Raw genomic sequence first — 24,936 nt, 5'->3', positions numbered from 1 at the left:
GTTAGGAAATTAAGGTTTGGCGGCAGCCTGTTATAGAATATTATTACTAGTCAACCGAACGACAGAATGTAGGAAGAGGCCGATCGGTGAAGGAGAAGAAGAAGGGAACCGAATGACTGAAGGTAGTGAGGCTACCGAGCGAGGCCGAGAAGTGAAGAAGAAGGAGGACACCGAACTGCTGAAGCATGGGAGCGGGTCGGTTGAAGATTTTCCAATTTAATTTGATTTTCCAATTTTGTCCTTAAATTATATTTCCACTCTGTACACTTCATTTTTTAATTCAAAAATTAAAAAAGTACAATTCAGTCACGTTTTTAATGCCACGTAATAAAAAATTACATTGTCAGCATGTTACGTCACACCCTCCTTAACGGTGATCAATTTGACGGAAAGTCTTTATGTGATTCAATTTTACAAAAATAAGGACTCAATTGAGACTCCAAAAAATAAGGGGACCTATTTAAGATTCTGGATCGAAAATAAGGACCTAAAGTGACATTAAACCTAGAACATTCAAAGCGTCATACACCCTTTGATGGATTTTTTTTCTCGTCATATTGTTGCTGTCAAATGTTATGAAAACATCAAGTCCATAATATTTATCTTTACACTCGGTCTAAAAGAATTTATACAAAAGGAAAAACCTGATTAGGAGTTGAAGCACATTTGCTTGGATAAGCAAGTTCAGCTACAAGTTCGTCAGCTACCTGAATACAAGCACAATCCACATCAAATTTATAAAAATATAGAATAGGTTCATTTGAGGAATTCAAACCAAAATTTGAAACACCATGAATTACAAATGTGACATGAAAACACTATATACAGACTGTAGTTCTTGAAAAAATTTCAATAACATCATATAGACATCTCAGAAGCCAAAGACTACGACTCATAGATCATGGTTATGCTAGATAACCAAGAAAATGTGAAGATAAGAGCTACAATAATACGAGGAAAAGCCCTTTAGAAGCCAACATTCAATTTTTCATTGCATACAATTTAAATTGGATACAAAACATTAGAACTAGAAAAATAAACATGATAGTGCAAATGCATTGACAAAAATGTATTAAGAAATTAATTGGAAAATGCAGAACCTATAGTAAGCATTCATTTTACGTGCATATGGCAAATAAAACTGAATCCAAAATTTAATTCCATTTTACCATAAACTGACTTAGAGTTGTAAGTTGTTCTCCACTAGCTTTCTACCTTCTCATAGACTGAACAACTAATAAATAAGAAACAAAACCAGTAAGAAAATATATAATCACCCTGTCCTAAAAAAAATATGACAATCTAAGGAACACAATGAACTAAAATACCACAATGCAGATCGAATTAGTGCTTATACTTCCGGCTTCATGTTTTCTTGCAAACAAAAAATTAATTTTTTTCTAACATAGTGGTCACATTTTAAAAATATAACTATCGACTTAGTAATTAAAATTACCAATATAATAACAAAAAAATTCACAATATATCTCTTTATTTACTAATATACTATATTTTTAATTTTTAATACTATATTAACAAAGACAATTAAATCATTTTTATAAAAAGTATAATTTTAAATAACTTTTCATTGAATAAGATAGTGCTTCAGAAGAATTGGGCCTTTAGAAGGGTTTCTACTGCCCGGCCCCATTTGCTACCACTATCCCATGCATTATCTGAAAAGTTCAAAATAATTTTTTAATTTAATCCAAATTTTCTCGTTCTCCTCTCAGCTTCCTTTCTTCTGTGGTTGTTATGCCCAACTTGTTTCGTTTCTCCTCCACCTTCTCTTTGCCTGACATCACTCGGGGTCGATGCTGTGGTACTGATAGTCGAACTCCTCGCTGCCAGATTTTGCGTAAGTGAACACCTATTATCTTCAACCTCTTAACTTTTAATTTAATGAAAAGTAATCTTAATTTTCTAGATTTTTTTTTTTTGTTTTTTTTACATGATTGTTATTAAAAGTTAGACAAATGTAAAGGGTATTTTATGAGATGATATTACAATTTAAACTGTTTTATGTATCAGATTCTTCTTCACAGCCACCACATAATGGGCCGGGATATAGAAGCATAGATAATAAGAGAAGTTGGAATTCACTGACGAACGCTATGAATCCCTGCACTAATATTGTGAACTCCGTTCAAGTTCCTTTTCCTTTGTTCATCAAGTCTTTTAGATCAGTTCCATCGTTCAAATGCCTCTGCAGGAGCTCAGATGAAAAGGGAAGTGACGATGTGAAGGACCCACTGTATGGGTTGGTTGACAAGCAAGTTCAAGAACTATTGAGCAGAGAAGAGAACAAGATTTTGCTAGATGGTTTAGAGAAGGCGTCGCAGCGGGTTGAGATGGCTAAGAGAGAACTTGAATTGATCCAAAAACAAGAATTAGCTGTCAAGCAGTTGAAGGATTACGTCAACCAACTGGAAGGCGAAGTTCTCGAGGTAATGGTTGAGCTTTTCTTCCTTAGATATCAAAATCTCAGACTAAAAGATACGATTAATCTCTGGATTTTACTAATATCTGTAGACTCATGACCAATTTAATATTAAAAATATGTCCTAATTCTTGTGGTTGAAACCAGGATTGCGTTTATCTACATCTCCTCTCTATAGATATTTCATCTCTTTTAGCTTAGAACAAATGTTACTATCTACTGGAACTAATTATAAGAAAAATTAATTACTTTTACCAATGAACATAGTACTTTAAAGTTCATTTAGTGTAGTTATAAAATGATCAATAGATGTTTTTCTAAAAAAGGAACCAACATAAATGAATTTTCTCAAGAATGACGACTACAAACATAATTTACAGTGCATTGGAAGGTGTGGAAGTATTGATTAAATTGAATGGCGTAGCTAGGAGCTCATAATGTTCATGATGAGTGAGAAATGACTCCTGTAAAAAGTCATTTTCATACATGTTTATCTTATTTTAGCCAGCCTATGTATACTTTACAGAAATATTTTGCCTCACAATTTGTTTAATAATTCTTCAATAACTGATATTGGTACTTATCAATGAGTTATTTTATAGCAAAAGTACTATTTACTTGTGATTAAAAAGTATTACGTAGTTCATGAGATGTTTTTGACTTGATTTCTTTTAATTTTGATTCTTACTTTAGTCGTTACTTACAAAAATTGAGTGAGTTTAAGATTGAAGAATGTCAAAGAGACATATCAGAGGCAAAAGCCCTGGTGGAGAAAGCAGAGCAGTCTCTGTTGGTAAATATGGGAGGCCCTGAAGGTGGCGGTACATCCATGGGGATGAAAAGTGAAGAAACTGATCGAGATGAAGAGAGATGGGAGTCAATAAAAACAGCATCAATTTCTGCCCTTGTTGGTACCGTTTCAGGTCTCCCCATATGTTTCACTCAAGTCACCGACACAACTCAGCTGCTTCTTCCTTTGACAATCAACTTCATTAGTTGTGCATTGTTTGGAGTGACTTTTCGTTACACTATAAGGAGAAACTTGGATGATGTTCAACTTAAAACTGGGGTTGCAGCAGCTTTTGGTGTTGTTAAAGGTTTACCATGCTTACATTTTAAATGGATTCAAATTTTGTCACTGCATCATTTTAGATAAAATATCATCTTGTCCTTTTTTTTCTTTTGAGGTCTTGAGTTGAATACTTTGAGTCTAAATAAAGCTAATTTTGGTATTACTGAAACAAACTCATGCTCACATTTTAAATGGATTCAAATTTTGTCACTGCATCATTTTAGATAAAATATCATCTTGTCCTTTTTTTTTCTTTTGAGGTCTTGAGTTGAATACTTTGAGTCTAAATAAACCTAATATTGGTATTACTGAAACAAACTCATGATGCAGGTCTCGGAACCCTAAGTGGTGGACCACTCCTTGAACCAAACTTTCAAAGCTTCTTATCACATGCCCAAGACGGAACAATTTATGTGAGTGAGAATCTCTTAATTTTTGTTTCTGTTGCTGTTGCTTTAGATTACTGTCTCAAGACAGGGCTTTTGAACGCTTTTCCAATTGATTGATCATAGCTTAAATACGAATTATTTGTTCAATTATCATAGCTTAGATGGACACTGATCAAGTGTCGGTATAGTTTCAACTTAACATAGTTCATCCATCCTATTAATAAACTCACTGATAATCTACTAAGAAGTCTTTTATTTGCATTCGAATATTTAATCGCTTGCATTGTTAAGCTGTGACGCTTGACCTTTCTGAATCAATTATGCAGAATTCTTCTTGTAATTAACTTGTTAAGTTATTTCTTTTGGCTTTTACATTCAGTGCAGTAGATAAATGACTTGACACCACTTGTCTACGTACGCGAATTCATCTCAAATGTATTCCATGGTATCACAATATACAAGTTTTCTTAACAAACTTGGGAAAACCCTCCCTTCACAAGTTTTCTGACAAACTTGATAAATCCTCCCATTACAAAACTATCCTTTATCTCTTAAGATTGTGAACTTCTATCTTTAGATTTGGTGCAAACTTTAGAAACCCTACCCTCGATCTCTACTTAAGGTGGTGAACCCGTATATCTTTATGTTGGTTATCTTTTCACATAATCCTTTTATATATGTTCCAGAAATCTTACCACATTGCATTTCGAAAATCTCCATCTAAAAATTTTATTTTTGGACTTTTGTTTTGAAAATTTTATTCGGAAAATTATATCATGGAAAAATTGTTCTAGAAAAATTCCAAAAATGGTAATTTGGAAGTTATTTTTACAGAGTAAAATAGTTACGTTGAAAATTTGGAGAAGCGCCAAGAAATATTGAGAGTGCAAGAAGAAAAAGAAAAACACACATTAAATATCATGTTACAACAGAATATTTTTAGTATATGCTGAAAATGAGAAAAGGACTTTAATTATTCGCTTTTTGAAACAAGAGGCTTTCAATTCCTTTTCTGCTTGTCAATAAATTTATTTAAATATTTAAAATATCAAATGATAAAGTAAAATCATTAATACAATTTAATTTTATATATTTATATATTTTAATATTTTTTAGATTGAATGATCACAAAAGTATTTTCGAATTCGAATATATATATATATATATATATATATATATATATATATATATATATATATATTGAATTAGAGGTTCAGTAAAATATTTTAAAAGATATTTTCGAATCTAAAAATATTTTACTTATTTATTTTGAATAAAAAATACTTTTTAAAATCCTCAATTAGAATGTAATTTTTTATAGTTTTTCAGTGTTTTGGAATATATTTTCAGATTTTAAAATATCTTATGAAATGATTAAACAATTATTTTTGTAGTGATGAATCCAGAAGCAGGATACCCCTGCCTTTATCATTCATGACCATCCATTCTTCATTATTTCGTCATTCGTATCTATCCCCGCCACTTATAGGATTTTTTTTTAGAGAAACCAAAGCAATTTGAAGCCAATAAGTTCTCCATGCCAATCCACAATGAGAGCTCGAGACAACTAAAGTTAGAGGCCGAACCCCACAAGAATATGCAGAATAATTTTCAATTCATAGTGGTGGCATTTGGCAAGAAGAGGGGTCCCAACATATTGCTATTGGTTAGGGCGGATAAGAAGATAAAGGGCAGATTCAATTTCATTATCCATTCAATGGGAGTTGCAGCACAAATACAAATACAATTAGAGCTTCGCGTCAAATCCATGAAATTGAAATGGTGAGTGGAATAAGCAACAAAAGCTCACAACTTGAGAGGATGAAAAAGCTGTTGAGACGAGATGGATGGAGGTACAGAGGGAGCCGAGAGAGAGGAAGAAGGAAGAAAAAAATGTACACGCCTCTAAATTAAGGTTTTTAATATATTTTAATGAAGGGTAAAAATGAAATTTTAGAATTTAGGGGGTGAAGGAAAAAATGATGGTGCAGGAGAAACACCCATGTATAAATAGCAGTAGTTCGTTTTTGGGCTTAATTACCTACTTAGTCCTCATGTTAGGAGGTAATTTTCTGTTTAGTACCCAGTTTTAAAAATGTAGGCATTTGGTACCTATGTTTTGAAATTTGTATCAATTCCACCCAGGCTATCATTAACGTCCTTAATTTCTCGCATTAATTATAACGCCGTTAACCGGATAGGATTGAATTGATACAAATTTCAAAACATAGGTACCAAATACCTACATTTTTAAATCTGGGTACTAAACAGAAAATTACCTCCTAACATGGGAACTAAGTAGGTAATTAAGCCTTCGTTTTTGTGTAATATGTTTGTAACATGTTTGGCTTTAGTCTTTTTTACGTGATCATCCACCACTTCCAAAATTTTATCAATATCTCCAAAAATTTTATTTTTAACCTTTTAACATTTAATACAGTGTCTCTACTTTTTTTAAAAATTTTATTTTTAACTTTAATAAATATTTTTCTATTTTTTTCTCTCAATAATCTAATTTAATTTAAAATTTAAATATTATATAATTATATTAAAAAAATAAAAAAAAATAATTAAAACAAAATAATAATAATAATAATATAAAATTTGATTTAATATATTTAAATATATTAAATTATATTAAAATATTAAAATAAATTAAATAAATTAAATAATTAAATAAAAACAAAAATTTTAAAAACTTGTTTATCGGATATCCGTAAACTATGTTAACAGTTTTGTTCTTATTTTAAATTTAATAAATATTTAATTTAACTGAAAATTATAATATTATCTATTATATTTTTATAATTTAATATAATTTATATTTTTATAAGTTTTATTAAAAGTAAAAATAATAATATCTAAAATAAAATTAATATTAAAATAAATTAAATAATTATTAAAACTTAAAAAAGACAATTTTAAAAAAAATTGTTAATCGATATAGAAATCTGATAATTTATAATACGGATATGATATCTGATTAACGAATGTAAAATTTATTTTTTACTTAAAATTTAATAATTATTTAATTTAATATTTTAATATAACGTAATATATTTAAATTAGGATTAAATGCTTACTTCGTTCCTATGTTAAGAGGTGGATTTCTGTTTAGTATCCGCTTTTAAAAATGAAGACATTGGGTCCATATATGGGGTGTTGCTCCCTCCACCCCCACACGTCTCTTCCTCCACCTCCCCTTTACTATTTTGCCCCTTCCTCCACCTTTCCTTTACTATTTTGCCCCTCAGTAAAATTTTATTTTTAAAATTGTTGTTTTTTAATTTTATTCATTTATAACATATTTCACTGATAACCTACGTAGTTTCTTGTATGAGTAAAATATTTTTCTACAAAGCTTGGTGATCGTGAAAAGAATTATCAAACAATCTTCTTCTTGTTCTCGGTGCAGTACGTGGTGCAGTGCGTTTATGGTGTAGTGTCCTTGTCGTGGTTCCTCTCCAGGTAAGTAGTCATAATCCTTCCAATAATCCTAAACCCTAAATCCTTCCCATACTTCCAATAATCCTTTTAATATCCAAGCCTATAATCCTTGCATGAGCCGCAAAACGTAGTAAAATAAAAACGAAACGTAAAAGGAACACTGCCTATGGACGGATGACATCCTTCAACGGATGTCAACATCCGTTTAAGGCAAAACGGATGTCGACATCCGTTTAAGGCAAAACGGATGTCGACATCCGTTTTGCCTTCAACGGATGTTGACATCCGTTGAAGGATGTCATCCGTCCAGAGGCAGTGTTCCTTTTACGTTTCGTTTTTATTTTATTTGTTTATTTTATTTACAGTAATTTATATTTAAATTTATAATTTTAAATGTTATATATGGTTAGTTTTTAAACGTAATAATTTTGTTAAAATATGAATTTGTTAAAATATGAATTTGTTATAGGTGGAGAAGAAGCTTAACGGAAGAGAGAAAGGTAAACGAAAATGGAAGAGAGGAAGAGGTGTAGAGGGAAGTAAATCAGAAGTTTTAAATAAATTAAAATATTAAAATAATAAAAATAAAAAATTTTAACTTTTGAGGATATAATTGTTATTTTAGAAGGATATAATTGGCATTTTAGAAAATTGGGGAGGTGGAGGAAGAGACGTGTGGGGGTGGAGGGAGTAACACCCCCATATATGTTATGAAAGTATATGAATAAAGTCCACAAAGAACCCGCTTTTAAAAATGAAGACATTGGGTCCATATTTTATGAAAGTATACGAATAAGGTCCACAAAAGAAAGAACAAGTTCAACAAATCATAAAAAAAAAAGTTGAACAAGAGAGAGAAAAAGCTGGATAACAGAAGACACAAGAGAAAAAGTACGGCCACATCAGCATGGACTTAACGTCGTTGCTCTCAACTTAACGGACATGACCTTATTCATACATTTTACATTTTTGATAACATAGGGACCTAATGTCTTTATTTTTAAAACCGAATACTAAGAAATTCACCTCTTAACATGAGGATGAAGTAAGCATTTAGGCCTTTATATTATTAAATGTGATTCTAAATATTATTTTTATTTTCATTATTATTATTTTTATTTTTGTTATTATATTTTTATTTTTTAATTAAATTATTATAAAAATATAAATTATATATTAAGAATTATTAAAATGTAAAAATATAATAAATAATATTATAATTTTCAATTAAATTAAATATTTATTAAATTTTAAATAAAAAACAAAACTGTTAGTATATTTTATGGATTTTGATATCCGATTAACAATTTTTAAAAATTTTTGTATTTATTTAAAATTTAATAATTTTTTGATTTATTTTAATATTTTAATATAATTTAATATTTTTGAATATATTAAATTAAATTTTATATTATTATTATTATTTTATTTTTATTTTTTTAATATAACTATTATTATAACATAAATTATATTTTAATATTTATTAAAATATTGAATTATATTAAATAATATTTAAATTAAATTAAATTAAATTATTATTAAGTTGGTGTAGAGTGTCTTTAATAAAAAAAGAAAAAATAAAAATATATTTATTAAAGTGTCTTTAGTAAGAAAAAGAAGAAAATAGAAAGATATTTATTAAAGTTAAAAATGAAATTTTTGAAAAGTTGAAGGCGCAAGACTAGATGTTAAAAGGTTAAAAATGTAATTTTTGAAAGTGCAGGATGAGATGTTAGAGGTATAGGATGAAACACGCTTTTATGTGTCGGCTACTCCATTGTATCATAGGTCCAGCCTCATTTAGTACAATCAGCTTGTTGTTTGGATGTTTAATAGTCTCTTTGGTCCCCACTTTCATTGGATAGTATCAATTTAGTCCCCATTTATAAAAGTGTTTGAAATATGTCCACAGTTAGTAAACTTTGCGACAAATTTGTCCCTTCCATTAAGTATAACCAAACGACGTTAAAAGAGTTTGAAAACGTGTAGAAAAAATGTAAGACGAGTGTAGAAAGGAAGTAAGGTGTAAGAAGGGCATATGAAGGGAGTAAGGTTGGGTGGTGTAGGGTAGGGTTGGGAAGGTTTTGTTTGGGTGAGTTAGAATGGGTTGCGTTGGGTGAGGTTAGGTGGGGTTGGGGTGGCTTTTTTCAGTCGGGTAGGATCAAGTCATGTTGGGTTGGATTGAGTTTGTTTAAGTCGGGTCAAGTTGGATTTAGTTGGGTTAGATATAATTTGATTGGTGAAGTGGGATGAGTGGGGTTGACTTAGGTTGAGTTGGGTTAGGTGGGTTAGGTGGGATGAGGCACCAATCCAACAGAACTCAACCACTCCCCACTCAATCTTAAATTAATAATATTCAAAAAACAATATATTTATTAAAAATATTGTGATATAAAAAATTACTTCTTGTATGAATTTTTTTTTAATTAACTTAAATCATGACAAGTATTCCTAAAAAATATTTTAAAAATTAGTTACACTTAGGGTTAAGATTATTATTAAGATTATTATTAGGGTTATGATTATGGTTAGAAATAAAGTTAGGACTAAGATTATGGTTATAGTTAGTTGTTAGGATTATGATGAGGGGTGAGGGTGAGGATAAGGTCGATAGTTATAGAGTTAGGGTTAGGATTAGTAGTAGGGTTATGATTATATTTAGAGTTATGATTAGGGTTAGAGTAAGGTTTATGATTAGAGTCATGGATATGATTAAGGATTAAGTAGAAAAAATGTTACATCGCCACAAATGTTGCAACTATTCTCACATCAAAGCTTTTGAGATAATTGTTCCTTGATAGCAACAACTCTTTGTACAATAATAGATGACAAAAGTAAATTTTAATTGCATTTGAGTATAAGCATGAACATGGTGTAAAAACAAGATAACGAAGGGGTGACATACCCAAGATATCGTATAAAGATACACAATAAAGTCCGAGTAGTCCGAGTCCATGAGCATCGCAGGCCTACGATTTTTTGTCAATATGTTAAAAATCATTGGGTGAAAGTAGTTCAGGAGCCAGGAATACCCATAACTGGCACAATATAAGCATAGAGATATAATTAAAGAATTGAAACTATCTCCATATAGTAGATATTCAATATATAAGAAACGAAGCTTCATTGCAGAAATATCTTATTCTCCTTTCAGCTCAATCAAGACTAAAATTCTCCACCAAATAAACAACAAAATAGACATAGAAATAATAATAAATACTCAACCCCAAATACAAGCAAATGTCAACACATGAATACTGCAGAAAACTCCCACATGTAGGGTAACTGGTAATTGATTGTATGCATCTAACTCCTGGTGTCCTTCTCCTTTCCCACTTACGCCGTGCCCAGAACCAATTCATTGCCAAGAACAAAAGTGTCAGAGGAAGAAGATGATATCCATATGCAATCATCAGTACTGATTTCTTATTATACGCCGATGCCTGCAGAAGATGATATCCATATGCAATCATCAGTACTGATTTCTTAAGACAGAAAAGGATAATGGACAAGAAACTAAAGAGAAGATATATAGATCGCATTGAAACATAGTACATTGCTAGCTGGCAAGAAGAGAAGGAACTAGTAACAAGCAAATTTCACATCATATTCTTCACCACGCCCAGCCAAAAAAGATAGCCACGTCTATATCTAATAGGCATGTGTAGAGACAATTAGGAAAAGCCAGCAATTATCTCTCTTCTGGTGTCAACTTCCAGTCAGGTTTTACGGAATACTCTTGATTGCACCCTATAGAAAGGACGTGATTTGCTCTCTGGCAGAAGAATCTATACTTTTTTTTTCTTACAGTTGTTTTAGTCACATTAATTACATATGATCCAGGATTTCATGTTTGTCAAAAAAGTGGTTAAGCAATGATAATTTCTCTCCAATTGTTCTCCTTGTTTTCCTGTCACAGAGTTAATGTGTATTTGGACAGGTATTTTCCTCCATGCAGTGTGGTAATCAGATCTATCATCTGTCCTAAAGCAGTCTGGAACTCAACCTAAAGGAAAAAAGCAAGATGGTCACATTTTAGTATATTGACTAGAATAGTCCCACATAATTTAAACTTTGACATTTGTACTACCTCATTAAACAAATCAAGAAGATCTACGTAATATGGCTTTCCCTTGAAATGGTTCTTAAGCAGCATAAAGATAACAAATGGCTCATGTTTATTTTTCTACAAACCTCGGGCACTCTAAACCAGTATGGCTGACCCCTACGTGTGTGAGAATTATCCATAATGTCATCAAGGACAAGAAAATACGCTTGAAGCTGCAAAACTCAACAACATACTTTTTAAGACCCCCCAATGCCATCATCACAGTAAACTCTGAAACCATTAGAACTAGTTTAATCATTTGAACAAGAAAAGCAAAAGCTTTCAACTGTCATACCCATTCAATACACCAACCAAGAGCACTAGCAAGGAAAATCTCGTCATCATTTAATACACGTCCTTCTTTCAACAGTCTGTAGCTGTCAATGACTGAGAGTCCCCGGTTCAACTTTCCTGCAGTTATAATCCATCTTTTTATCAATACTCTATCTCTTTTAAACAGTGCTTCAGAACATTCGAAATGAATCAAATAGATAATAAAAAAACTACATTTAAGTGATAACTCTTTAGAAACATATCTAACTTTCAATCCAGAAGGAGGTCAAAAGAAAAGATGTGATTTCAAACTGAATAACACATTACATGCATTTTATTATCTGTTTTCTAGTTTAATCAGAAAAGTATTAAAGATTCTAGCAGTCTAAAATACTGAGCAACTGATAGCTATTTGGCACCAGTGTTTCTAAGAAAAGTTAGAATATGAAGAGAAATAGGTTTAAGATGAAGAGAAAACAAATTAACAAAGCATTAAATTAATTAATACCTTGTCATCTCTGTCTGCGGCTGTTGCCAAAATGTCAAAAAAGCTGGATAACTGTTTATTATATTGAAGCTTGTATGGGCTTATGGCATACTGTCACGTAAAGTAAGGAATTGTCAAGTGTATGTAGAAAATAATTTCAGATTTTTTGTTATCAAACCTTTAAAAATACATTGATATTAATATACATAAAAAATAGCTTAATATAAATTCAACAAGAAAAACATTAATTTATCAATATATTTTAAAATAATGAATTGAGAGACAACACCATAAACTAAAAAAAATCAAGTTTGTAAGAAAAAAAACTCACTATATATAATAATTGAAGCCTCAAACTATATAACAAGGTAATTCACAACACAAACTCACTATATGATTGTGCAGGACAAGACACTCTGACATCAGCAGTTGAAACAAATCTGAAGGAAATCTATAGAAGAAAAAGAAGAGGTTAAACTTAATCTTTCATTCTAACAAAATGAAATAACATATCAATGAATTTGTTGAAAAGAATACTTGTAAATTATCAACTGAAGCATTTACAGGTTTATAAAAGTTCATGTTCTGTTCTTTCAATGCTTCTTCTGATATTGAAAATTTATGAAACTTACCTTTGATATAGACTTCCTTCTTCAAGTGAATTAATCCACATTTGAAGATAACTTGGTAAACTCGATGCGTTGAATGGTTCAAGAACATCAGCTTGCTGTTTCCAAGGGAAACCAGAAACATGAATACAACACACCACAAAAATATAAAAAAAATCAAGAGAGGATATTAACTTGTGTGAGTATTTTTACAATAATTTAAGAAATAGAAAAAAAAAACAGACAAAATTAATGATAATGAATAGTTGAAGAAAATAATTAAATATATTTTTCATCCTTAAACTATCTTCAAATATGTGTTTAGTATCTAAACTAACCTAAATATATATTTTCGTTCATACATTTTATGAAAATAATATAAAGTATTATTTTCAAATATGTTTTCCATGTAACAAATAAAGTTTTACATTATATCAGTGATGAAACTGAAAGGTTTTCCAAAATCGATGATTTGGGACAAAAATTTTAGACAAAACTATCCCATGATAATAGACACAAATTTTAACGTTCAGCGGATGATAACAAAAAAACACAAGGCCAAGGCCTAAACCTTCTTTAGGGTTTTCTGAATTGGTAGTGGGCTCAAGACCCAACTAGGAGAAAAAAAAGCAAAGGAAATCAGAGGAGTGCATGAGTGGAAGCAGTGCTTCAAACAGAAAGGAAAAAGGCAGCCCACGAGCTACACCCAAAGCCCTTATCCCCTAACTCAGAAACCCATTCAGGGTTCAACCATCTTCATTCCATTTGTGCTCAACGAGACTAAAGTCTCTTCTCCTGAACCAGGGAACCCTTTGCCTCCCATTGCATGCGTGACGCCGCCCCCACCGACACTGGCTACCGCGAGCCGCGGCCCATGGCGTCGCCAGTGACGACGCCAGCCGACGGAGCCGTCGCCGGCCACAGCACCAGGCTCTCTCTTCCTGCTATGCGTCTTGCGCGAGAGAGAAAAAAAAAACTCTCGCCTCTCCGCGCCGCGTCGTCTGCTTTCAAGAATTAGCCACCTGAAGCAGAGCGAGCTCCGCCTTCAGATCCTTCAACTGGTTCAGCAACTCCGCCTTCGCCTTGTTCCTCAGCTTGCACAGCTTTATCCTCGCCATTTCGTATATTTCCGAAACCTTAAAGTCGAGGGCTCACCGCCCTTGCTGCCAAGATCGCCGTTGGCCCAGGATTACGAGTTTGAAACTGGGCTAATCCACAGTTTGCTAATTGAGCAAAGCCATGACAGAGAGGGGGTTGAAATTATTAATGTTCTTTGTTACTTGGGCAAGGAACGGGTATTTGATGAATCCGTTTTGGTGTTCTCCATCACTGGAGCAATGGCTGGGTGTTGATGAATCGGTTTTACGAATGGCTAGGGGTTTTTTTTATTTCAGGTTCTTTGGGATGATGGAAATATGAAGAGAAACTCATAATCTGTTTTGTCTCTGCCCGAGTGGTTCCTCTCTGTTTTTCAGGTGATGGAATTGGTTCCTTTTTAGAGATGATTGTGATAGGGATGTTATGAAGCCAATGCAGCAACAAAATGAAAATAGCAATGCAGAAACATCTATTCGTGCACGCAAGAGAAAATGAGACTAGCAAGCAGCCATCGTAGCAAATCTTTGATTCATACACAAGATCAAATAAGCTAGCTAAGCTAGAATAGAAGACTCACCTTGAGAAACTGGTTTTTTGTTTGGTTTTCTTTCTGCGATTGTAGATTCGGATGCTTTCTTTGTCTCTTCTAGATGAAAGGTAGTTGCAGCAACAGGGGATTGATGGTGTTGAAAATGAGTAATGGTTGATGGAAGACGCCAGAGGTGAACAGAGTTGAAAGGAGAATAATCCTTTTCTTCTAGCTCCCGTAGTGAGGTGTGAGACCGATCAGTGGAAGCAAGAAGATCCCCTTGAAATTGGGTGGGGGAATGGGTTTTTTTGTTTGTGATGTCGTGATGGAAAAATAATGGGTTTCTGTTGAGTGAATCCTGTTGGTGCAACCGATTCCGTTTTGTCATTATTTTTATTTTTATTCATTTATTTATTTTATTATTATTATTATTTTATTTTAAATGTAAGAAACAAATTAAAAGGAAAAGCAAATGCTAATAAAAACACAATAAAACAAAAACAAATGTAAAAGCAATAATAGATAAAGAAGAAGAAAATAAAGATAACAATAAGAAAATAGGAAAAGGAAAAAAAAAACTAGATAAAAATTATGTGAAGACCCCATATTATATATATATATATATATATATATATATATATATATATATATATATTTATCTCTTTATTTTTCTACCCATGTGTAGGGTTTAAGGTTCATGGTTAAGGGTTTAAGGTGTGGGGATTAGGATTTTGGATTTTGGATTTAGGTATATGGTTTAAGGTTTATGGTTTAAGGATTAAAGGTTAGGATTGAGATTTTAAAATTTAGGATTTTTGGTGTAGGGTGTAGGATGTAGTGTTAAGGGTTTAGGGTTTATGATTTAGGTTTAAAGTTGTATGGTTTAAGGCATAATTAAGGGTTTAATGTTTAAGGTTTGTGGTTCACGGTTAAGGGTTTAAGGGCGAGTGTTTAGGGTGTAGGGTGTATGGGTTTAGGGTTTATGGTTTGAGGTGTAAAGTTTAGGGTTTATGGTGTATGGTTTAGGGTGTAGGGTTTACGGTTTATGATTTAGGGTTTATGATTTAGAGTGTAGGGTTTATGGTTTCTGGTGTAGGGTTTAGGCTCTAGGGTTTATAGTTTATGGTTTAGGGTTTATGGTTTAGGGTTTACGATTTATGGTTTTGGATTTAGGGGTGTATGGTTTAAGGGTTGGGTTTAGGGTTTAAGGGTTGGGTTTAGGGTTTAAGGCGTATGGTTTATTCTGTAGGGTTTTGTTTATATTGTTTAAGGTTTACGGTTTAGCGTTGAGGTTTTAGGGTTTAGGGTTTATGGTGTAAGGTTTAGGGTTTAGGGTTTTAGGTTTAAGGGTGTGCGATTTAAGGCACAATTTTGAGTTTAGGGTTTAGGGTTTATGGTCTATGGTTGTGAGGGGTTGGGATATAACTTTTATATATGTTTGTTGTTGCATGTAAGAGGAGTGACTTGAAGTATATTTTGTGAGGGGTGGAGGTTGAGTTTCAATTTTTAGCATGTATGAAATATGTTCTTGCATGGGTATATGTTTTGTGAAGGGTTGGGGTATAATGTTGATATATGTTTTGCATGGGTTTTATTCTTCTTTTGAATTCTTTACATTACATGAAATTGGGAAGGGGTTGTTGAGGGGCACATTTCTACACTCTTTAACCAAGAGTGTGTGGTGGGTGTAGAGCTTGGGAATGTCTCTTCCTTTAGCGAAAGAGAAGCATGAGGGTGAGGAATCTATAAAAAGAGGTTGAGCGGTGCATGAGAGGAGTAAGACCAAACGCTTTAGTGTGTGAAGATGCATGATTGAATGGTTAAGTGTGTGAGGGTGTAGGACCGAACGATTTAGTGTGTGAGGATGCATGACCGAATGGTTAAGTGTGGGAGGGTGTAGGATCAAACGACTTATTGTGTGAGGATGCATAACAGAATGGTTAAGTGTGTGAGGGTGTAGGACTGAACGGTGTAGTGTGTGAGGATGCATGACCGAATGGTTAAGTGTGTGAAGGTGTATGATCGAACGGTTTAATGTGTGAGGATGCATGACCGTATGGTTAAGTGTGTGAAGATGGAACCGAGCGGTATTAATAGGGGGAAGTGAACCGAATAGTATTAACAGGGTGAAGTGGGCCAAGCGGTATTAAAAGGAAAGTGAGTCGAACGATATTAATTGAGGAGAATGAAAGGCCAAACAATATAAGTGAAAGACCGAGGGTGTATACTTTTTAAGTTCGTGATTGAGCACAATTATTTTGTTGGTCTACGTTGTTGATTGGTTTATACATGTTATTGAGAACATGTATAAATTCGTGATTGAGCACAATTATTTTGTAAGGCCTACTTTTAGTATAATTATACATATTATTTTGGTACGGATTTGTAGGTGTCGCAACCGGAATTGCGACGGAACAACGAATAAAAAAAAGGATTTGAAAAAGAGATTTGGAGTCGCCACCATAGTTAATTCTGAAAAACTACAGAAAAATCATAAAGAAAGACACGGTTTGCAAAAACCAGATTCTAGGTTCGGGAGTTGGTTACGTGCAGGGAAGGTATTAGCACTCTACAACATCTGCCCGAAGACAATACCTTTAATTAAATACGCGAATGTGATGTGGTTTTCAAAATGTTTAATTATCTCCAAAAAAGACACTATAAAGAAGCAAAATATATATTTTTAGTTTTTAGACCCGACAAGGATTTACCTTACTCCTATGTATTCTCATTTAGAATGAGAAATGAAGGTTATGTAGTCCTTTCGGAAACTGTTTGAAAAAATTGTTTGGAAAATGATTTGAAATAAATTTGGATTTTTGGGAAGTGAACCTGACAAAGACTAGTTTTGCTCCTACGTATCTCCACTCTTGATGAAGAATCAAGGATCACGTAGTTCTAGCTGAAAGATTGCTTGTGTGAAGATTTGATTGTTTTTAGTATTTTTGAAGATTTTTGCATTTTTTTGTATTTTTGAGAAAGAGAAGGTAATGAGTACTAGGCCGACACGGACGGTCACACGAGTACTCATACCTTTAGAAAGACATTTGAATATTTTTAAAAAGATAAAGAAAAAAATTGAGCATTAGAACGATGCAGACGATCACACGAGTGCTCAACCTTTAACACGATATTTACATATTTTTTGATTATTTTTAAAAGAGGAAGAAAAATGTTAAGCACTAGGACGATGCAGAGATCACACGAGTGCTCAACCTTTAAAACGATATTTAAATATTTTTTTTATCATTTTTCAAAGAGAAAGAAAAGGTGTCAAGCACTAGGACAATGCGGATGACACATGAGTGCTCAACCTTTATAACGATATTAAATTATTTTTAAAGAGAAAGAAAAGGTATTAGGAACTAGGACGATGCGAGTGGTCACACGAGCACTAAACCTATTATTTAATTATTTCTTGAGGGTATTAACTATTAAGGTGATGCGGACTATCGCACGAATACTTATATCGCTTTTAAAATATTAGAAAATCATTTTTTGTAATTTTATAATTTTATCTTCTTTTTTACTTTATAATTTTTATATATTTTTTTATTGTTTTGTAAACTTTTATTAAATCTTTTTTATTAGAAAAATTTGTGTATACAATAAATATTGAAGCGCAACAAATAAAATTAAACATGCAAACCCAATGAATAAAAATGAACATAAGATACATGCAGTAAAAGAAACCCAATAAAACAAAAAAAAGCATGAAAATAAATATTTATTGTAGAGGTGCATGAATAAACCAAGGGTGCGGAAAAAAAATAGGCTTTTTGTTTCGAAGCCCTTTTTCATCATCTTTGTATAGAGCTGTCAAATTGCATCACAACCCGCGAGCTAACCCGACCCACCACGGGTTTGAGCCGAGTTTAGGGTTTAGGAGTTAGGGGTTAGGAGGTTAGGGGTTAGGGGGTTAGAGGTTAGGGTTTAGGATTTTTAGGGGGTTTAGGTTTAGGGTTTTGGGTTTTAGGGTTTTAGGGGTTTAGGGGTTTAGGGTTTTAGGGGTTTAGGGTTTTAGGGGTTTAGGGATTTAGGGTTTTAGGGGTTTAGGGGTTTAGGGGTTTAGGGGTTTAGGGGGTTTAGGGGTTTAGGGGGTTAGAAGTTTAGGGGGTTAAAAGTTTAGGGGTTTAAGGGATTAGGGTGTTAAGGGTTAGGGGTTAGGGGTTTAGGGGTTAGGGGTTTAGGGGTTAGGGGTTTAGGGGTTTAGGGTTTAGGGGTTAGGGGTAAGGGTTTTTAGAGGGTTTATGGTTTAGGATTTGGGGTTTAGGGTTTGGGGTTTGGGGTTTAGGATTGGTGGTTTGGGGTTTGGGGTTTGGGGTTTAGGGTTCGGGGTTTAGGGTTGGGGGTTTAGGGTTGGGGGTTTAGGGTTGGGGGTTTAGGGTTGAGGGTTAGTGTTTGGCGGTTGGGGGTTAGGGGTTTAGGGTTGGGGGTTTAGTGTTGGGGGTTTAGGGTTGAGGGTTTAGGGTTGAGGGTTTTGGGTTTAGGAATTTTTAAGGTTTAGGGTTTTTTAGGGTTTAGGGTTTTTTAGGGTTTAGGGTTTTTGGTTTAGGGTTTAGAGTTTAGGGGTTTAAGGTTTTAGAGTTTTGGGTTCGGGGTTGGGGTTTCGGGTTTAGGGTTTTTTACGGTTTAAGGTTTAGGGTTTTTTAGGGTTTAGGGTTTTGGGTTTTGGGTTTTGGGTTTATGGTTTTTGGGTTTAGGGTTTTGGGCTTTAGGGGTTAGGGTTTTGGGGTTTAGAGTTGGGGGTTTAGGGTTGAACGTTTAGGGTTGGGGGTTTAGGGTTTGGGGTTGAGAGTTGGGGGTTTAGGGTTTAGGATTTTGGATTTAGGGTTTAGGATTTTGGGTTTAGGGTTTTTTAGGGTTTAGGGCTTTTTAGGGTTTAGGGGTTTGGGGTTTTTGGGGTTTGGGGTTTGGAGTTTGGGGTTTGGAGTTTTGGGGTTCACATTACAAGAAAAAATTAAATTACATACAACCAAAATCCGTATATAAGGTTCAAAATCCGTATATAACACTTGGTTATATACGGCTTACATTCGGACAAAAATCCATATATAAAACTATCGTAACTAGGTTATATACAGATTTATGCGTATATAAATTATATACGGATTTATTATATACAGATAAATCCATATGTAATATCCGTATACGTACGGATAAATCTTTATATAACGTCTTTATATAATTACATACGGATAAATCCGTATGTAATATTCGTATATAACTTTATAGTTTTATAAAAAAAAATATTAGGTAATCCTAGATTACACCACCAAATTGCTTTTAGGAGTTTTATATATCTGACTAAAGATAAATACAACCACCAAATTGCTTTTAGGAGTTTTATATATCTGACTAGAGATAAATACAACCATCAAATTGCTTTTACAACTAATGCAATACATAAATCAATCATAAATTACTTAAAAATACAACATAATAAACATACACAATTGAATATTTTTTTAGTTTGAATAATATCAACCTGTGTACAAACATGGATGAAGTTAAGTATGAACATCTAAATAAATTAACAATCACGTGTATCTTAGTTGATTTTCATATTGTAAATCAATATACAATTAAACTGCTAAAGGTAACATTTTTAAAAGCTAATTAACTTTGATTTTCATATTGTAAATCAATATACAATTAAACTTCTAAAGGTAACATTTCTAAAAGCTAATTAACTTCCTTCATAGCCTGAAATGGAAGATTAGAATAAATCTCCTACCTAAAGGAAAATTTCATCCCTTTACCTTCATCTTTATTCAGAATCCAATTTCATCATTAAATGGGATTTTGTGTTCCCAAATCAGCATTTCCTTCGCTTTGCTAATATCTGGCTTCCTCATATGTAAATCATCAACTGCGTTTGACTTGTATTCTATTGTAATATTGGAATCAATTGTTTCCTTAATAACATGCATGTTTAAATTCGTGCATTAAATTAAAAGTCTTTCAAAACTTACATATAAACAATACATGATCAATCTCAAAAGATTTCATGTAACACATTGCCAGGAACCAATAGTTTAGATTTATGGTTTGTTTTAGTACGTGCACTTGCACACAAACAAAAGAATTTATTTGAATCTATTTTGTGTTATAGTAATAAGTCTCAAATAGTAGCAAAGCAACTGATCCAAAAACACCAGGATAGTAAATAGTGGGATGGTCATTATAAATACAAGATAAATAACTTAAAATCTATATATCACAAACCAATAAATGTTTAAGCACAACGAACCATCCAAAATTAAAGATAAATCCATAATTTATAATCAAGACTAATGCTATTATTCCATCAAATATGTTTTGGTAGATTTTTTATGGGTCTGGTAAATAACCTTAGAAGAAATCCAACTCTACATGCATTGGAAAATGGCCATGAGGGGAAGATATTCTGGTAAGAAAAGACTAACCTGTCTTCTTGACTTTTACTTATTAGCTCTTGCATTTTCTCCACCGCATGTACAGAGCAAGCCCGTACTTCAACTTCCTATTTAGTCCCTGGACCTATTTCTCCTCAATCAATACCATCTTTGCACCAAGACCAAGCTTTCCACGTGTCTATTTCAACCCATGCAGGGAATGCAAATACTTTAATGCAAGCACCTAACATTGAACAAAAACTCATGTTCTAGACAATGTAAGTGAAAAAAAAACAAAGCTATATATTCCACTGATTATCAATATAAAGAGTAATAAGTTATCAAACAATTATTTCTTCTTACTAATAATGCTAGAAAGTGCAAAATTATTACATTGAAGCTAGAAAATGAAAAATTATTCGGACATCTCAACATTTACAATATTGTCTTTCATCTTAGTTTCGTAATTTACAATAGTCTTACAGTAAAATAAGCTTAGCTAACTTTTAATGTTTTTATATGAGTGTCTAACTCTATCTTAATTTTTCTTTCAGCCCAAGTCTATATTTTTCATATCAAACATAAAAGTTCCACTTTAATAAAGTACATTTTTGTTATTTATCTTCCATGTATAAGAAATGTAATTTTAAAGTCTCGTAGTGTATACCAAAAGTGTTTAAATCTAGTTATATATATATATATATATATATATATATATATATATGAAAAAAAAAAGTAGTAGCTATTTTGCACAGGTTCCACACTAATCCCAGAGTCAATAAAAATACCATGAACAAACCAATGGCTTTCCCTTTTATAGAGTATACATGCCATCTAGGGACAGTCTTTTTATACATGTAAATTATCACCATCAGGCAACAACCAAATTATTTATACATGTAAATTATCATCATTGGTAATGTGATGAAATGAGCATAGTGCGCACTACATGCCAAGACAATGAATCTAATGTAAATAGACAAGCACTGAGTAGTTTTGTAGTTAACTCATGAGACAAGTTTGGCATTATATTTGTAGACTAATGAGTAATGACTATGAAATAAGAATTTTGAAGCTAACCAATTCCATTGAAAACTATAGAATATGTTACACAGAACAAAACTTTGTGCCTTCTGTGTAGCTTGGTTTGAAACGTGGAAACAATTGTTGAAATTTAAGGATTACATCTTTTTTGGGACAATAGTTTTGCTTCAAATTTCAAGTGACCAAAAATACTCCAGTAGAATGAAAAATGAACTACACAATATCGATTTTAATTGACACAGCCAAAACACAAAATGGATGAATAGCTAAGGTGGTAGGGAGCAAATGAGAACACAAAACATCAATGCATCAAAATACTTTTTTCTCTACTTTGAGACAGAAAAATAGTTGCGACAATACATACATCATTCCTGTCGGTTTGAGCCAGTGGTCACGAGCATGTTTTCTTCCACCACAAATCCTTAAAAACAGGAAACAGAGTAAATGTCAGTTTTGAAATCATTAATGTACACAAGAACCAGAAAAAAAAAGTTATATCAAACAAACTAAACAGATCTCATTCATTCTAACCTTTCTCAAGCAAGGTAACATCCTCCATTGATCCCTCGATGACCTCAACTACATTCTGGAGATTATTCGCTTTGACTAGTGCACGGGCATGTTCTGACATCTTCGTCGCTTCCACTGCATACAACTTCCTCACGCCTGCTTGAGCTGACCATATAGCAAGAATGCCACTTCTAGTCCCCACATCCAAAACATTCTTCTCCCAAATTAACTCATAAAGTCAGTTCAAAATCACTCACAATAAATCATAACATAAACACAAGCAATAACCATAACCAATGCTCTCAAACTATAACACGGCAGCAAATGTTATCTTATCCAATTCTTGTATCAATAAAATTATTCAAAAGTCATTTGGTAACAATAATTGATGATTATCATTATTCAAAAGCCAAGACAGTGGTTGAGATTCATGTAAACTTGCCATCATCAACGGTAAAGTCATCCCTTCCAGTAACTATGAAGCAATAATATACCAAATAAAAATATTGAAAAGTGGACAAGAAATATTAACAAAGAGAAAATACAACATTTACTACCTGGTTAGTGGTCATTTGAAGATGACATGGTTAGAGCTTAAGTCTTCCCAAAAATACGACTAAGTTAACAAATCCAAAGAGTATCTCGTTTCCAAAATCTAAGCATTTCTTGTGGCTTCCGCGAATGCTTGGACGCGGCTTCGACGATTCGCTGGCGATTATGGCGTGAAGGTTGACGACCTTGTCCTCCTTAGAGGGGATCTAAGGGTGACGCGCCTCGTGATGAATCTGCATCAATTTCACGTCAGGCACCGTGACTTTACAGAGCGGGCACTCGTATTTCAAGTGCCCGCCTTTCTCCACACCAGACCGGTCTGCCAAGCCCGCCTTACCGTCGCCGCTGTTGGTAGTGGCGACATCGATCTTCGCCGCGATCTCCTTAGTCGTGTGTTTCTTGGGTTTCGCCTTCCCGGTCATCGCGTCGAGGTGTGGCTCTCTCTCTCCGAAGATCAACAAATGATTCTATTCCTTTTGTCTTTAACGGTTTGGATTTAGGGGTGGAAGAGGGTGATTGGAATAGGAGAGGTAAACCCTAGGGATGGGAGAACCCTAATTTGTGTTCGACCACTGAAAGGGGTTTGTCATTTAGACGAACTTGTTTCGTTGGGCATCTTGGCGATAATGGAGAGGCATGCAGGTTGGACTGAAGCTTGTCAATGCAAAGATAAATAGGGAAGAGGCAGTGAAGAATGGCTCGATGATGGTGATTTGTGATCGAGAGAGAAAGAGATGAGAGGGAAAGCTGAGAGGAGGGAAAGCTGAGAGGAGGGAAAGCTGTGGGAATGGCTCGAGAACTTTCCAATTTCACTTAGGGTTAAATTTTTTAATTTCTTTTATTATTTTTTTTAACATCCGTATGTAATACACGTATATAAGAAGAAACCCCCTTACATATACGGTTTAATCCTTGGAAAAGCTTATGTCGAAAGATTATATACAGATTTTATATACGGATTTTTCGTATATAATTTTATTTTTTTATTATATATGGAAAAATCCGTATATAATTTATCTGTATATAACAGTTTTATTATATATGGTTTAGTGTTTTTGAGAGTTCAGAATTTTTCAGGGTTCAGGGTTCAGGGTTCAGAGTTCAGAGTTAAGGGTTATGATTTCAGTGTTAAGGATTAAGGGTTCAGGGTTCAGAGTTCAGGGTTCAGGGTTTGGGGTTCAGGGTTTGGGGTTTGAAGTTAGGGGTTAGGGTTTTTGGGTTTTTTTAGGGTTTAGGGTTTTTTTAGGGTTTATTGGGGTTTATTGGGGTTGTTTGGGGTTTATTGGGGTTGTTTGGGGTTTATTGGGGTTGTTTGGGGTTTGGGGTTTGGGGTTCCGGGTTTGGGGTTCCGAGTTCCGGGTTCGGGGTTCGGGGCTCGGGGTTCGGGGCTCGGGGTTCGGGGTTCGGGGTTCGGGTTTCGGGGTTAGGGGTTAGGGATTAGGGGTTAGGGGTTTAGGGTTAGGGGTTTCGGGTTTTCGGGTTTTCGGGTTTTCTTTGGGTTTTCATCGGGTTTTCTTTGGGTTTTTTAGGGTGGTTTTAGAGTTTCGGGGATTCGGGGTTTCGGGGTTTCGAGGTTTAGGGGTTTTCGGGGTTTCGGGGTTTCGGGGGTTCGGGGGGTTTGGGGTTTTGGGGGGTTTTTGGGGTTTTGGGGGTTCGGGGGGTTTGGGGTTTTGGGGTTTTGGGGGCGGGGGTTTGGGGGTTTTGGGGGGGTTTGGGGGGTTTGGGGTTGGGGGTCTGGGGTTTCGGGTTTGGGGTTTGGGGTTTCGGGTTTGGGGTTTGGGGTTTCGGGATTGGGGTTTGGGGTTTGGGGTTAGGGGTTAGGGGTTTCGGGTTAGGGGTTTGGGGTTAAGGGTTTGGGGTTTGGTGTTTCGGTTTAGGGTTTAGGGTTTAGGGTTTAGGGTTTTGGGTTTAGGGTTTAGGGGTTAGGGGTTAGGGGTTAGGGGTTAGGGTTTAGGGGTTAGGGGTTAGGGGTTAGGGGTTAGGGGTGAGGGGTGAGGGTGAG

General features: G+C 33.9%; 2 protein-coding genes and 1 long non-coding RNA gene across 4 annotated transcripts; 1 reads left to right on the top strand and 2 right to left on the bottom strand.

Moving 5' to 3' along the window:
• The first annotated feature begins 1,699 nt into the window (after nucleotides 1-1,699).
• On the top strand, nucleotides 1,700-4,162 carry LOC124841625 (homer protein). The gene is made up of 4 exons (XM_047317927.2): nucleotides 1,700-1,858; nucleotides 2,032-2,447; nucleotides 3,165-3,537; nucleotides 3,843-4,162. The coding sequence occupies exons 1-4, from the start codon at nucleotides 1,756-1,758 to the stop codon at nucleotides 4,016-4,018; spliced, it is 1,068 nt and encodes a 355-aa protein (XP_047173883.1). The 5' UTR covers nucleotides 1,700-1,755; the 3' UTR covers nucleotides 4,019-4,162.
• A 6,225-nt stretch (nucleotides 4,163-10,387) lies between these two features.
• On the bottom strand, nucleotides 10,388-15,056 carry LOC124841623 (uncharacterized). Its single transcript, XR_015784025.1, has 6 exons — nucleotides 14,500-15,056; nucleotides 12,849-12,943; nucleotides 12,607-12,667; nucleotides 12,238-12,327; nucleotides 11,439-11,867; nucleotides 10,388-11,354 (listed from the first exon to the last, which is right to left on the bottom strand). It is a non-coding gene; the product is annotated as an uncharacterized LOC124841623 (long non-coding RNA).
• A 4,905-nt stretch (nucleotides 15,057-19,961) lies between these two features.
• LOC124841840 (protein arginine N-methyltransferase PRMT10-like) lies at nucleotides 19,962-23,741 on the bottom strand. 2 transcript variants are annotated; one of them, XM_088105721.1, is made up of 4 exons: nucleotides 22,940-23,741; nucleotides 22,404-22,596; nucleotides 22,237-22,293; nucleotides 19,962-21,027 (listed from the first exon to the last, which is right to left on the bottom strand). In XM_088105721.1, the coding sequence occupies exons 1-3, from the start codon at nucleotides 22,952-22,954 to the stop codon at nucleotides 22,238-22,240; spliced, it is 264 nt and encodes an 87-aa protein (XP_087961847.1). In that variant the 5' UTR covers nucleotides 22,955-23,741; the 3' UTR covers nucleotides 19,962-21,027; nucleotide 22,237. The 2 variants fall into 2 exon arrangements, with proteins under 2 accessions (XP_087961847.1, XP_087961846.1); XM_088105720.1 differs by having other exon boundaries at nucleotides 19,962-21,072; nucleotides 22,940-23,738.
• Between the last annotated feature and the right edge of the window lie 1,195 nt (nucleotides 23,742-24,936).

Source organism: Vigna umbellata, chromosome 2 (genome assembly GCF_029865625.1).
Source record: "Vigna umbellata cultivar VRB3 chromosome 2, Vumbellata_1.0, whole genome shotgun sequence".
Classification (NCBI taxonomy): domain Eukaryota; kingdom Viridiplantae; phylum Streptophyta; class Magnoliopsida; order Fabales; family Fabaceae; genus Vigna; species Vigna umbellata.
Note: the sequence above shows the minus strand (reverse complement) of the source record. Positions and strands in the feature narration are given on the sequence as shown.